This window comes from Protomyctophum parallelum (genome assembly GCF_964188405.1).
Source record: "Protomyctophum parallelum genome assembly, chromosome: 1".
Taxonomy (NCBI): Eukaryota; Metazoa; Chordata; class Actinopteri; order Myctophiformes; family Myctophidae; genus Protomyctophum; species Protomyctophum parallelum.
This window is the reverse complement of record NC_139697.1, coordinates 64,529,144-64,544,215: the sequence shown is the minus strand read 5'-3', so window position 1 is coordinate 64,544,215 and position 15,072 is coordinate 64,529,144. Positions and strand designations below refer to the sequence as shown.

The 15,072-nt window shown below is 40.4% G+C and overlaps 1 protein-coding gene across 1 annotated transcript in view; it reads right to left on the bottom strand.

The window, feature by feature from the left end:
• Positions 1–15,072, bottom strand: part of gabra3 (gamma-aminobutyric acid type A receptor subunit alpha3) — a 143,658-nt gene that overhangs the window by 19,374 nt on the left and 109,212 nt on the right. Inside the window, exons 6-8 of the mRNA XM_083771657.1 lie at positions 11,817–12,037; positions 6,247–6,329; positions 1,473–1,616 (exon numbers count right to left, since the gene is read on the bottom strand). Of these exons, the coding sequence (XP_083627783.1) occupies positions 1,473–1,616; positions 6,247–6,329; positions 11,817–12,037 (448 nt within the window). The remainder of the gene's footprint in view (positions 1–1,472; positions 1,617–6,246; positions 6,330–11,816; positions 12,038–15,072) is intronic.

Sequence of the window (15,072 nt, the reverse complement as noted above, 5' to 3'; positions counted from 1 at the left end):
TACATGAAGCAGGATAATAGCTACCAGCTGTACCATGTTCAGGTGATGGCTGCTGATTATCTGTTATTGATAGCATTTGGGCTTACCTTGCTGTTTGAGCACTCCACTTAAAAGGTAGGGTAAGTGATTTTCTTTGGATAAAATAAGTATTAAAAAGCTCTATATTGTGGTAGTGTGTTTGTTCAGTAACCAGAGCCTCCATTTCTCTTCAGATTTGTATTAAACTGAAAATGCATTTTCAGGTCGGGATACCAATTTTATCCAATCAGGATAGAGAACTCGGTCAGGATACAGATTAAACATGTGGAACTGTAAATGATGACAGAAAGAAATGGAACTGGAACACTATACAAATTAAGCTGATAAATGGCTACTTTCTTCTGATTGGCTGAAATGTTGTCACCTGACAATGTATGTTCTGTTTATTACAGAGCTGTAGAGACAGGGAGACCCGTTACTGAACAAACATGCACTCTATAGCAATGCTATATTTACCATCAGAATATAGTGATTTAACCTTTTAACAAAGAGCAGGTCCTTGTTATAGGGGACAAAACAGTTTTTAAGGTAAACCACACCAATGCAGCTCATTGAGTTGCAATGAGTTGCATTGGTGTGGTCTACCTTAAAAACCCGACCCTTTGGAGTGGTTTGGGCTTTAGGATGCCCAAAAAGAAAAGGCCATATCCTCTGGCTGTGCCCAGGAACATGGAAGAAAAGGTGAGGTGATATTTTACAACCGTTGTTGCTGAAGGTTTCAGCAACAAGCGTTGGCAATGAGAATTTAAGATCAAATGAATGTCTAATCAAAAGTACAGGCTTGCATCTCTTCCATTAATGTTGTGCTTATTAATATTGACTCTGCACTATATTGGACGAAAGAGAAAGGAAAGCTTCAACTCTATTTCACCTCCAGATATTCAGTTTGTGAAGCTGCTGATTTTTTTTTTCAGAATATATTTTCTCTCCTGCAGATTCTAATAACCGCAGAATAGCAGAATGCGATCAATGAGACCGCTGCCTGCTAAACCACGCCGCATCAATGAATTGACAAAAAGTCACAAGGCAAGGATATTTCAACAGAGCAAAGAGGAGAACATACTGTATGTACCGTATGCAGATATCTCCATATGGGCATACCCATATATGTGCATTTACTGATGACATCAGGGATTTCCATACATGGTGTATAACAGCCGGATCGGTTATGCGATGTGCGAGGGCTGAAGTCGTTCAGCCCTAGGGCTCTAGTCTTTAAAATGTTCAAGTTCAAGTTGTTTGTCTTCTTGTTGAGGGAACAAACGGATTCTATTGCACCTTTATCAGATAAATAAAGTTGTGCTAATACAGTAACTACAGATTGAATGAAATAAAATGTATAAAATGTTGCCGTGTTGCAGATGATCTGTGAATGTGATTGCGCATTGCAGCCTAGAGGAACCTTTGTGTGATCGGTGGGCAGCATACTGTACCTGTGCTGGAGCTGATGGTCTCTTTCCCAATGACATGCCCCAGTAAGTCATACTGGTTTAGTCTGGAGCCGTCTGGAGCCACAGCAACAGACTTCTCATCTCCCTGTGTCCACAGGTAAATCACCTCATTATTGGTGTAAGCATCTGGAAGCAGAGGTGTGTGAATTTATTATTACTATAATGATTTCACTAAATTATAGATCGTTAGTTAAGTAGCAGTTCCCAACCTTTACTAGATCAGGGTACGCTTGAAAATCCTCAAAAGTGTTCGCGGTCCACCCAGAGTGGTAACAACCTTTAATGTTAATGGTATTAGTATCAATCAAATCTTTAGTGTTTTGCCAATTAGTTGGGAGCCCACTTGCAACTTCCCATTTCTTATTTAACTGTTTTTTTGTTGGGGTTCTCAACATTTTCAGGACACGACTTGGAATTGTAGGAGTTGAGACATCACATGTTATTGTACATTTTCACAATTTGTGACTTATATAATTTGACAATTTGGCCAATGATTGACCAGTTTTCATTGTATAGTTTGTTGATTAACATTGATGCATACATTTTCATTTTCTTCTTTTTTTAGGGTTTTAAAAAAAGGTATTTTTAAAAGTCCCAGCCCACAGGTTGGGAACCACTGGATAGTCTATTTTTATTTTTATTGTATCTTTTGAGTGGTAAGAGTGCAATGGGTCTCAGTTGGGTTCTCACGTACAGTATACATATCAGGCTGGTCTATTTTTACACTGTTCTGCAAAGAACTACAGGTTACCTTGTGAAATGTCAAGAGACATAATATGTCCCTTATATTATAAGGGACAAAATCACCATTGACTTTTACAATGCTTTCACAGTGTCTAAAAATATAGGACTTTCAAGGCAGCACAGCGGCACACGTCATAATGCACATCAAGTGCCACCCTTCTAGCACCAACAGGAAGTGTCACACTACACTGTAGTGACTATAGAGATTCAACAGTATAGAGAGTTAACACTTTATCTTTTCTGGAAGTTTAACTGTTTTCTATAAGATAGGTGTGATAAGGCATACATTATGGGATTGATGACTGAGAAGTTATCTCTAGCTATCACTTGCCAGGCAAATTTTTTTCTTTCGTCTTCATGATGTTGCGAATATGGGTCATAAAGTTCTGGAACATATTATATAATTTGAATGCTCGGAATTCAGAGACAATTGGAGGCAGAGAATACATTGTACATGGAACTCGCTGTACCTTTTCTTATAAATAATGGAGCGGCCAATGTCCCAGACTGCAGCAGTTCTGGGACATCCAGATGAAACAAAACATGAAGAAATTATAATAATAAATAACATAATAATAAATAACAATAAAATATTGGCATTGATTTGTTTTAATAAATATTAGCCCCAGACTAATTTCTCAAGACAAGATTATTCAATAGATTGAATACCTTTTTTCTTTCTTTTTCCCCCTTCCCATTCACAGGCTAAAACATGTGACTGCAGGCCGTCTAGTACCTACACCAGTAATGGTGCTGATACACATACAGTAGGTGGAGTGAAGCTTCCCATTCCTCCATTATTATGGAAGCATGCGGCAAATGATTGTTTGGGCAAACACCTCAAATTTCAAATAAGTCATAATTTTTCGCTTGAAGGGGGTGGATTTTGGGGCTATATAAAAAAAATGTAAATGCGCAAATGGGGTATGTCAACACTTGCAGAAGAGGATTCTAATTAGAAAGCATTGAACTCGCTTTAGGCCTATGTCGCTTTTGAACAGTTTGAGAAAAAAATTATAATGAGAAAAAAGAAACACGCAATGGGGAGTCAGTGGAGTGAACGGAGGGTGGGTGGCCAGGGTAGGTGTGATGTGGATACATCACTCTCTCATTCAAGGTCCTAGCAGCGCTGTTTTTGAAGCCTCTGCACTGTCTGCAGGACTAGTAGTCAACACGGTCAAAATGTAAATTCACCAGCGGCCAGTCATCACATCCAATACACAAAAGTCAGAGGGGACTCCCTTGTCCCTGTGCTTGGAAACTAAACCTAACCAGCCCCTGTCAACACACACGCCTATTTATTTAACAGACAGCATGATTGAAAGACAGCCTCTGGACAGCATAGAGGACATGCAGCCCAATTGCCAACCAGGCAGTCTGTGTAGAATATTGTTGTATAGCCTAAAAGAACGTTGTGCGCGTACTCGCTCACACACACACACACACACACACACACACACACACACACACACACACACACACACACACACACACACACACACACACACACACACACACACACACACACACACACACACACACACACACACACACACACACACACACACACACACACACACTGCAAAACATACAGTACTCTCTCCCCATGCCTTCGGCCTGGTGGAGACAATAATAATAATATAATACAGGCCCAGACGGTTAGGTCAACCGTCTGGGCCCCTGGGCTGCTGACGGCCTTTGCCGTGTGTCTTCCGACCCATCTCTCTCCCCTTTTCCTGTCAGACTATTTTCATCCTATCAATAAAAAGCCCCAAAAAGCCAAAAAATATATTCTTAAAAAAAATAATACACTTAAAATCTCTGACATCTTTTACAAAAATAGCAGGTTTTCTAGCTCACAACGCAGTGCATTGTGATGTGTTGTGAACTTGTGAAGCAAGCAGCCATTTCTGTATTTAGTGTAGAGCTAGAAAACATGAGGGACCCTATTATTTGGGGAACTATAGAGCGTCGCAGTCCCTCCCCCTTTCAGAACAACCCAGGAAATAAATCCCAATGCATTTGTCCCATAGGCATTTCTTAAAGTATTTATTTAAAGACGGTTACGCCACGGACAAAGCCAACTTGGATCGTGACAAATCATGACAATGAACACAATGTTTTGGGCCGATCAAATAATTTATAAGAAGAAAAACAAAACAAGTAGTGTTGTCTCCTGCCTTTATTCTCTTCTTTCTAATGATTTTATCGGCCCAAAATATTGTGTTCATCGTCATGATTTGTCACGATCCGAGTTGGCTTTGTCCGCGGCGTAACCGTCTTTAAATAAATACTTTAAGAAATGCCTATGAGGAAAATGAACGGCGATTTATTTTACGGGTCTCTCGAGGGGGCGGGACTGCGACGCTCTATAGCCAACTAAGGGTGCACTGTATATAGAGGGTTGAGGTTGTAAAAATGTGGTGCGGTTGTGTGGATGTCACGAGAGCGACAATGTATTCGGGGCTACATACGCATTGCCAAACAATTATGGCAGAAGGACAAGCATTTGTATCCATCCAAAAAAAGGGTCCAACACATTTCATTTTACTTCAACATCTTTGTGATCCCTATGCAGATTTAGGCACCCAAGTGAAATGAATATACAGTACATAAATTTAGCTACAACACTGGTTTATCTGAGGACACTTCCTATGCATATTTGTGTGTGTGTGTGTGCGTGCGTGCGTGCGTGCGTGCGTGCGTGCGTGCGTGTGTGTGTGTGCGCGAGTGTGCGAGGTATTCACGGTTCCACTTGATAAAAAATTACCCAAAACCCTTAAGAGTTTGGGCCTGCTGCATTTCATCATGGTCAATTGGGTCTGGGTCGGTTCATATTCTATTTCCTCAGGTCCCGGTTCCGTTTATCATTTTGTGTAAACCCTCAAGAGGATCAGAGAAGACCTGCACTTACTGCTGATCAGGAGAGGACATCATAAAGTGCTGTTGAGCTGCGCATGCGCATCAGGCCAGCTGAATTGAGATAGCAGATCAAAGGTGCATGACCATGGATTCCGTTTTCAGCCAGATGAAAACATGCAATTTAATTTCATTGTCTCTGTACTGTGGGCTGCTATTAGCTGCAAGATTCCATTATGGAGCAGCCTATCACAGGCATCTACTGGTAGAACTAGCAATTATGAAGTAATTATTAGGTGTGTGTGTGTGTGTGTGTGTGTGTGTGTGTGTGTGTGTGTGTGTGTGTGTGTGCGTGCGCGAGCGAGCATGTGCTGTTACATCACTGCACAGTGGGATATCAATGCTGATTTATATGACCTTATGCCCATTGCCCGGATTATTAGGTTTACCTGAAACGAAAAGATTGATTGATTGATTGATTGATTGATTGATTGATTGTCTTGTTCACTCTGGTCTGGGTCAGATACCCAAGTGGATCAGAGAAGAGCCGCACTATCATGGATTCCTTCTTTATTGGGGTGACAACATCCAATTGAATGCAAATGTCTCTTATTATAGGCTGCTACATAGCTGCTAGATTCCATTATGGAGTAGTACTGTAGTATAACAGGCATGTGCAGGTAGAAAGGCATTAGGCGGCTTGTCATGTCCATATAATATACAGAACAATCAAAATACATAAAAAATAAAACAATGTTGGAGACTCAGAACCAGTCGGGTCTTTTTACAGGTCCATTAGGGGTTGAGGGATGTCATTTTGGACTTGTGAAGAGCTCTACAACTTAGACCCGTTTCAATGGTACAGCATCATGTACTTGTTGTCTCTTTAATGTTGGAGTCCATAATAGAGTCATCATCTGTCTGTCTCTCTGTGTCTCTCAGCATCACATTTCTTGTGCACACGGTCTGCCAGCAGGCCACAGAAGTACCTCCACTACTGTTTTTAAAAGGGTATGCCGGTATGTCACCGGTATGTCAAAGAAGACTGATAGTCATCTTTGACAGTCTGAGATCCACATTGGAGACACGCCATTCCCACGTGGAATCCACACGATTAGATTTTATTCTATTTTAATCATCTGCGTTTACTTACAGCTTCCAAACTTCAGAGGACAGGCGTGTGCATCCATTGGAAAATCCTCCAGGTGCATGGGGCACTCAGCGTGAATTGTTAGCCTGAGAACAGACATGTAGGAGAACAAGATAGATGGTGACATAAACACACCATGGCAAATGTCACATAGCAAAACATTAACAGACAACAGCTTGTTCCCGCACGCACACACACGCACAAGCAACCCCCCCCCCCCCCCACACACACACACACACACACACACACACAGTCCACCTCCGAGACAGAACGTGCAGCACAGACCATCACATAGTGAGCATATAAGGAGAATGAAGTTGATTCTTTTCCCCCTTTAAGATATGTTAGGAACTCTAAAAGGCACTTTAAATATGCTGGCCTGGGCTAGGACGGTTTGGTCTTGATATTGTATGTATACCTCTTCTTGCTCCTGGAGTTGGTTTGGTGTTGGCTTGAACAGATGCATTGCATTGCCAAACCAGATGGCTGTGGATAATGTGAAGATAGATTCAATAATGGCTATAGAGAACCAAACTTTTCTTTTCATTTCATTTCCTGTTAACGATGGTACCTGAGCAATGTGAATGAAATGTATGAATGTGGAGTGCAGGTAATGCAGATTTCTATTAGCTCTTTTCAATGTGCTCTCTAGTCAGATACACTACAGGAGGATTCATTGCTGGTCTCAAAAATGTTGACCTGACCCTTTCACATACAACATGAACCGACCAACAAGGCAGCTTCAAAACAGCTTTTGCCTCCTGTGTGAAAGCGGCTTATCATGTTTGGCTTTATGCTGTGTCAGAAATAGCTTTTAAAATGCCCTTGATAGCAACTTCCCTTGCCACATGCTATCTTTCCTTGCAAATGGAAAACCGACAGGACTTGTAATAATCCATTGAAATTCAAATGTTATTCTTAGCCCTGGGAGTACTGCTGCCAAATAAAACTCTTGAGAGCCCAGACCCCGGCCGGGAAAAGATTGAAATTCTATCACCTTTTCATTAGAAATAGCAAGAAAATGAATTTGGCATGAGAACAATCTTATAAATCAGCATTGACAGGAATTAGAACATTTGGAGTTATTAATTCTGAAGCTCATGAAGCTCAATTGGTTACATCGATAGATTCAATGATCAGACCAATTCAATTTAGAAACATTGAAACTAGTTAAGACTACCAAAAAATAAATAAATAACTTTACAATAAGCTATTTATACAGAACATATGAAAAAACTATTGGTATCACATACTCAAATACTGTACAATACTACGAAAAAAACCAATACAGAGAAAAATAAATGGATCCAAAGGCATAGAGCGACTAGCAAGAATACTGTAGTTAAGACTATTAAACGATTAAACGATTTGAAAACATACAGTACATTTTATATTTTGTTTCAGAACTCATTTACTGCCGTTGAGGTCTTTGACGTCTTTTGGGGGTTTTTGTTAATCCAGATAGCCTATTTTATATTTACCGTAGGTGTGCTGTCATGCTCATTTCTGCACGGCTAGATAGCCTATTTCAACCAATTGCTTGGTCAGAAGAACTGCCTATAGTAATACCAGTGAGACGCCCTGAGGGCGAGAAGCGATGTCGCCCTAAGGGAGAGGTTACGTGCACGCATCCGCCTGAGTGACGACAGACTGCTGGGCGAGCGCTGGTGCTTTGGCATGGGGGGTCAGATCAACATATGAAATGAATTATGTACTGGCCAGAGGCCATATATGTATCTATCAAGCTTGTCTTGACTGTACAGGGTTTGATGAGGTCAGATCAACATAAGGAACATCAGAACAGGTCAGCTCCATATATGAGATCTAAGGGTGGCAGCGGGGACAGTGTCTTGACTGTACAGGGTTTGATGAGGGCTCAGGTAGGGCCAGGGTTTGATGAGGGCCCAGGTAGGGCCAGGGTTTGATGAGGGCCCAGGTAGGGCCAGGCCTTAAGTTTCGGGCCTGTTGAGAACTCTAGTTTTTGCCGGCTGCCGGGCACGGCTGCAACTCTAGGCCCGTCTAGAGTTTTAATGGACAGGTATCCATCAAAAGGGAGACATCGACGAGGAAGGACGGGTGGGGTGGGATCAACATATGGAATGTCAGAACAGGTCAGCTCCATTATGGAGATGGAGCTGTGGCCCCATGATGTCATGAGGCGTGACCATATATGGAGGCGTGATGTCACGAGGCGTGATCATATATGGAGGTGTGATGTGACATACGGAAATGTAGGTTATTTCATTCCACTTTTTTGGGCGACTCCTCTGTACAACCAGAGGGGGGCTCAAGTACCTCTGCCTTAGCTTCCCCGTCGCTAGACAACACTTGCTTCCGCTGTGGTCAGTCGATGAAATGTTTCAGATTGAGGTGATTGAGGTGGACGTCGGTGTTAGGAGCTCAATAGAAAACCTGCTCTACCTCGCGGTTACTATATTGATTCTTCTGCTGAAAACGAAAGTGTCCAGTGGCAGATCCATAATGGCCGATTACTACTTCCGGTTCACCGGGGTGAATTTCAAAATAAAACGTCTGTCTGAAGGCCGCCGCAGTGAGGACCATTTGAAGAGAGCATGCGTGCCTGCCCTGCGCGGCAGTGCATGATTAAAGTAATGATGTACAATACACAATGGAGCTCTGTGAAATTAGCTGGAGACCCCCAAGGGTCTTTGAGGGGGGTCTCAACCCACGTGCGCTTTTCCCCTATCTAGTTCATGGTGACTGGATTTGGTATCTCCCATTTTTGTTTACATCCCACCACAAATAGTATTTCACACGCATGTCGTCAGATCATCACCCCAAGTAGAAAACTGTGTCAACTCAGACATCCACTTCTGCTGGTATTTGAGCGACAAAGGGAATTAAAATGTATTTGATCATTATATCTGACGTAGCCCCACCCATTTTTTACTATTTTAAAACATTTTAAAATAGTACAAATAGCCAATCTACAAGCTAACAACGTGTCGATGTAGATTGGCTAGTTTAACTATTTTTACATGTTTTAGAAATAGTTAGAAAAAAGTTAACGCATCGCATGATGACACATTGTTAGCTTGTAGATCTGTTCCCCAGAGAGAGAGAGAGAGAGAGAGCGAGAGAGAGAGAAATCACCCCAAGAGGGCACATACATTCTACACATCTGTAAGAAAGGCCAAATCTCATTTGAAAAATAATATTTAGAGTATATGAAAACCTTTAAAAATATTTTACCATTTACACAGATGCTCCCAATTAAAGTAATTATCCTACATGTCAGTTACGCAAAAGTCACTGATCCATGCAGGGAGCAAGCATGCAGGTCTGTGCTCCTTAAAGTTCAAACCATAATGACGTGTAGTTTTGGATCTTCAGACTAACAGTTAGCCTATGACTTAATAGATCTTCAGACTAACAGTTAGCCTATGACTTAATAGAACTTCAGACTAACAGTTAGCCTATGACTTAATAGATCTTCAGACTAACAGTTAGCCTATGACTTAATAGATCTTCAGACTAACAGTTAGCCTATGACTTAATAGATCTTCAGACTAACAGTTAGCCTATGACTTAATAGATCTTCAGACTAACAGTTAGCCTATGACTTAATAGATCTTCAGACTAACAGTTAGCCTATGACTTAATAGATCTTCAGACTAACAGTTAGCCTATGACTTAATAGATCTTCAGACTAACAGTTAGCCTATGACTTATAGATCTTCAGACTAACAGTTAGCCTATGACTTAATAGATCTTCAGACTAACAGTTAGCCTATGACTTAATAGGCTGGATGCATTCTCAGTTCTCAAGCCCTGGATACATTCTTCAAATGACTGGATCAGAGGCAGAGAGAGAGAAAGAGCATGCCTGTGTTTGACCATGAGAGAGTGACTGATGGTGAGTGGAACTAAACAGAAACTGATTGTAACAGTAAGAATGAAACATTTATAAACCATAACCATTTGCCATCTCACATGAATTAATAACAATAAAAAATCACATCAGCACCACACCCCCCCCTCCTATTTAAATAACGGCATTTACTCAAATACTGTACTTGAGTATTTTTCAATACTGTATACTACTACTCCACCGCATCTCAGACAAAAATATTGATAGCTTTAGTTACTTTGCAAATTTAGATTATTACAAAACGAAAACTGCTGTAGGCTTGTAGATCTGATTTTTCAGATTATTTTTTACTTGTTCATAGTTAGATCTTAAATACAGTATGTTTACTTGTAACAGAGTATTTATACATTGTGGTACTAGCACTTTTACTTAAATCAGAGTTCTACCACAGCCGGCTCCTTGCCTTGTCTATCTATCAGTCAGACATGTTGCAGGTAGGTCTCTGGGTTGAGCTGTCCACCAATTCCACAATTCATTATATAGGTTAGATCAAACAGTGAGCTCACAAAGCCATTCTTTATTTGAGTGTGCACGACTCATTCCCCTCTGTGTTCTTCTCACTTAGACCAGCAGCAGTAGAGCCGAGTGGGGAGACAGCATACTGTGCAGCGTTTCTCAACCCGTGGGTGAGATGGGGAGGTGTTCTGACAGACTCCTGAGGACTGGTCCAATGCCATTTAGTGGGTGGGCTTGACACAATAGAACTGGTGGGGTTTCTTGTTTTTGTTTCTTTTAAGGAAAGTGGGTGTTATTTCAGTTATTTAATTGCGAGTGAAAGTCGCCCACACAGCAAATGTTTTGTCTCCCCCCCATCAGCACACTTCTTGAACCATAAAACCGTTCATTTAATAACTGACCATAGTGCTGAATTGGGTGCAACCAGAAATGACTCATTCAGTATTAGACATGCAGTATAAGCATCACTGAAGGGGAATGCAAACTAGCATATACAGTATACCCATAGTTAACAGTACGCCTTCAGTCCGATGCATACCTAGGCAAGTAATCATTTACTTCTTCTAATCTCTCTCTTGCACATTATATAATTACGGGTATCTCTATTCTCTAATGGGACTTTTTTCATTTAAAGTAAAACTAGCAGTACTGCAATGTAGAAATACTCAATGTTACAACTTACTTACAAGTAAACATTAAACAATTTCACTTTAGAAAGTACAGGCATCAAAATAGTCCCATGAGAGTGGCATCCATTTTGTGTTATCCTGTGTACGGTATTCTTCTTTTGTTTTACTGTAGCCTAAATGTTTTACTGTAGTGGGGTGATCAAACAAAATACGAGGTAAATTAATGTCTAGTCTTTATTACGCAGCCTTTATTGTTTTTCTCTTACTACTACAACACCAACACCTAAAGTAACATTTCCCTTATAAAGTTCCATTGAATATTTCGGCCCGTTTGATTTTATCTTATTTTAAAGTGGTTGAGACCACACCGCGAATGTCAACTTTAACGATAACTGTAATGATAACGATAATGGCCAAGAAGGATGTGAACCATCCACATTGATGAACGTTAACGTTCTGTAATCATGTTGAATAGCGCTGGACAACCTGTCAATTTGGATGGATTTGGATTGGCTGATTTATACTGTACTTTATTGCACGTGCGACAGAATATAAATTAAGCGTTAGTCGTAAAACATTTGCCAACTACAGCTCACCTCATTGTGTAGAGAAGAGTGCCATTGTCAACCAGACGTAGCAGCTTGTTAGGTGTGGTCATGTTGTGAGCTACTGATTTCTTCCCGTTGTGAAAGAAGGTGTCGGGGGTCCAAATCTTACTGGCAAGGAGGTTGTTAAGAGGAAGGACTTGCATGGGGCCGTCAAATTTCAGCCTTTCGTCCCTCCAACTTTGACGGAAGAAGACATCAATGGTATATTCCTGGGGGAAAGAAGGATATAATGAGTCTGTTGCTAAGGTAGATGTAGATGTTAACAAAACCATTCAGATTGCTGTACAATATTCTACATACAATATTTAATACCATCATCACTTGTCTAGCAAAAAATAAATAAAAAATCAAACAACCAAACACATCACAGAAATGTCTCTGTGTTTCTCAATCTAGTAAAAATGCATTAGTGTTAGTGCTGAACGGGTAGGGAGGGCACTGTTTTGATGTGAGAAGTATCCATGAGCACGTCACTTAACCCTTATTTGCACCCCGGGCGCTGTGGAAATAAAGCTATTAGTTAAGATGGTTAAATGCAGTGGAGGAATTGCTGGTATGTGTCATGTCAACAATTATTCCTAGAAACGTGCATTGCTCACAGTGCAAGCTGAGGCTCCTCAACATGCCATTCCATTTTGGGGTTGGATATTGTGTTCTTGATCATGTTTTGTAAGGAATACGCCCCTCACACTGAATTGTTTAAGCTAATTACAGGCTTAATAATAATAATAAATGTCTGCAAGAAACAGAGACCTTTGTAGTGAAATCACTTGACCCCTCCCACAAAATGTGGAATCCAATCAGTCAATTGGAATGAAATATGAAAAATCACATGCATCCAGAGATAATGTATACTGTTTTCTATGAATTGAGTAGGAGCACAGTGTATTACGAAGAAAAAGCAAAAATAGAGAACAATCTAGTTAGTAAAACAATGGGCGTGACCTATATACAATTGCATTTTGATCCATGGATGTTTTTTATTTATTTTATTTTATGACCTACGGTTCAAGGCTTATAGGCCAAAGTGGGATGTTGGGTTAGGGGTGGAATGTTCTGTGGCCTACTGGGAGGGTGCATGGACAGTGTGACTGATTGGTCCAGCGGTGTCCAAGATTAGCTGCACAGTTGGAGAGACGGACACCCGGATAGGAGATCCCCATCTAAATGGCCTACATTAGGAAGCAAATGGATTTGTAGTTGTACTGTACACATTCAGACTAGCTAACTCAACACTGAGAACTTTACAGTGAAGATTAGGGTACATAGTAATGGATATCAAACTGGGGGTCCTTGAAATTAAAAAAAGCTTGAGAATCATTGCTTTGGAGTATTGTACTGTACATGTTCAAGTCACTTGCATTTCATTTTCATTCAGCGTACATGTATAGCTATTCTTTATTTTAATTACACTCTCTCTTTTCCAGAACTATTCCCTGACTTCCATTAGCTTTTCCATTGCTCCGTTAATAATTGAGCGTGTCCCTTTTAAGTCATTCATCTATGTTAATTATATCACTTTGATGGTAGTAATGAAGTAGACGCCACGCATAAACACCAAAGCAATCTCCATAGTCCCCAGAAAGATTGATGTGCATCGTACATGTACTGCAGCATGTTGAGGATTGGAAGCTAGGCGACACGCCATATGGTGCATGTAAAGTAACATGATTTGGCTGTTATGCTATGCTGTGTTATCTCAAGCCTGATTTGGCTTCGGTGAAAAGGTGTCGTACGACTTGTTGAGAAAACATTATGTATTGGGGATTTGATGGAAGAAAACGTGAATTTACTCTTATATATGTTCTCGACCCAAAAAAATGGAAATAAATAAAAAGGGGGGAAAGCATTTGATCTAATCTCACATTATTGTATCTTATCTCATCGGCAATCTTCTCTTATCAGCATAGCCATTCGTCACCCAAGGCCAAACAGTCTGTTTCAGACAGCAGCTGTGTTCCTCCAGGGATGGGGTGATTGATTTCTCATCAGCGGAGGACACAGAGCAGAGCATCCATTCAACAGCATCTCGTAATGAGGGATCACTTTTGGAGTTCCATTTGTAGGAAAATGAGTGGCTATGGCCAAGAATACATCGCTTGAGCCTCATGGTTTGGAATGCCGCCGTTATGCGTAAACATGAACCACTCCAACAATGCAACATCATTACATGGAACATTTTTGTGTATTGATTCAGCCACCAGAGCCTTCTGACCTGTGTGTCTTGCGTTGACATTTGGCTGCTTGTGAAGCTGATGATGTAGATCACCACCAGTTTCACAAGCAGTCAATACTAGTGACCACAAGGGTCAACCACAGAATACAACCACAGGATAATAAAAGCTTACTGTATGATTTTAACATTGAAATGACATTGAATACTGAATTTCCCTTGGGATCAAAACATGGTGGTCTGTCTGTCTATCTGTATTGTCATTGGTTTGAGAAGTATGTCAGCTGCCTAAAAGCATACACTATAAATGTAAGAAAAAGATGGTCAAAGTAGGAGGCTGTCCTCCACTGCTCCTAGCATTTCTCTTGTATAGAAATAGAGAATAGGAGACCTGAAAGGGAAACCAAATTGGGGAGTTAAAGGAAGCCAGTAGTGACTCCTGGGGCCTTAAAGTATTACAATCTCTCATTGCACAGCCTGGCTCTTGAGAACAATTTCCCTCTCTGAGCACTGTAATGATCACTGTAATGGTTGATCATTATACTGAGGCATTCATCAGATTTGATGAATGCCTTAATTAGAAGTCTTTCTTGCTCTTCCTTTGCAAAATATTGTGCTCTTGCTTGAGTTATTTTTTTTGCAATAGGAATGAGATGAATTGACACATCCATCTATCCATCAATCCATCCATCTATCCATCAATCCATCCATCTATCCATCTATCCATGCATCTATCCATCTATCTATCTATCTGTCGCTACATGTCTATCTTTGTGTTATTGTTTTTATTCATTATATCACGAAAGAACAATACAATTATGCCAGCATAACATAGTATACGTAGAAGCATCATGAACAAAAACTAAACAAGATACTCTCTGTCTGTCTATTTATGTAACTAAACCAATACTAGTATTTATAACAGAATAAAATAAAACAAATAAAAATAATCATATACAGTACGGTTTGTTTTGTTTAGGCCATTAAAGGACCACTTCACCACTTTTCAACCTATCTTCATAATTATAATAGGTCCTCACTAATAATCATGATAAAATGGCACGATTTCTT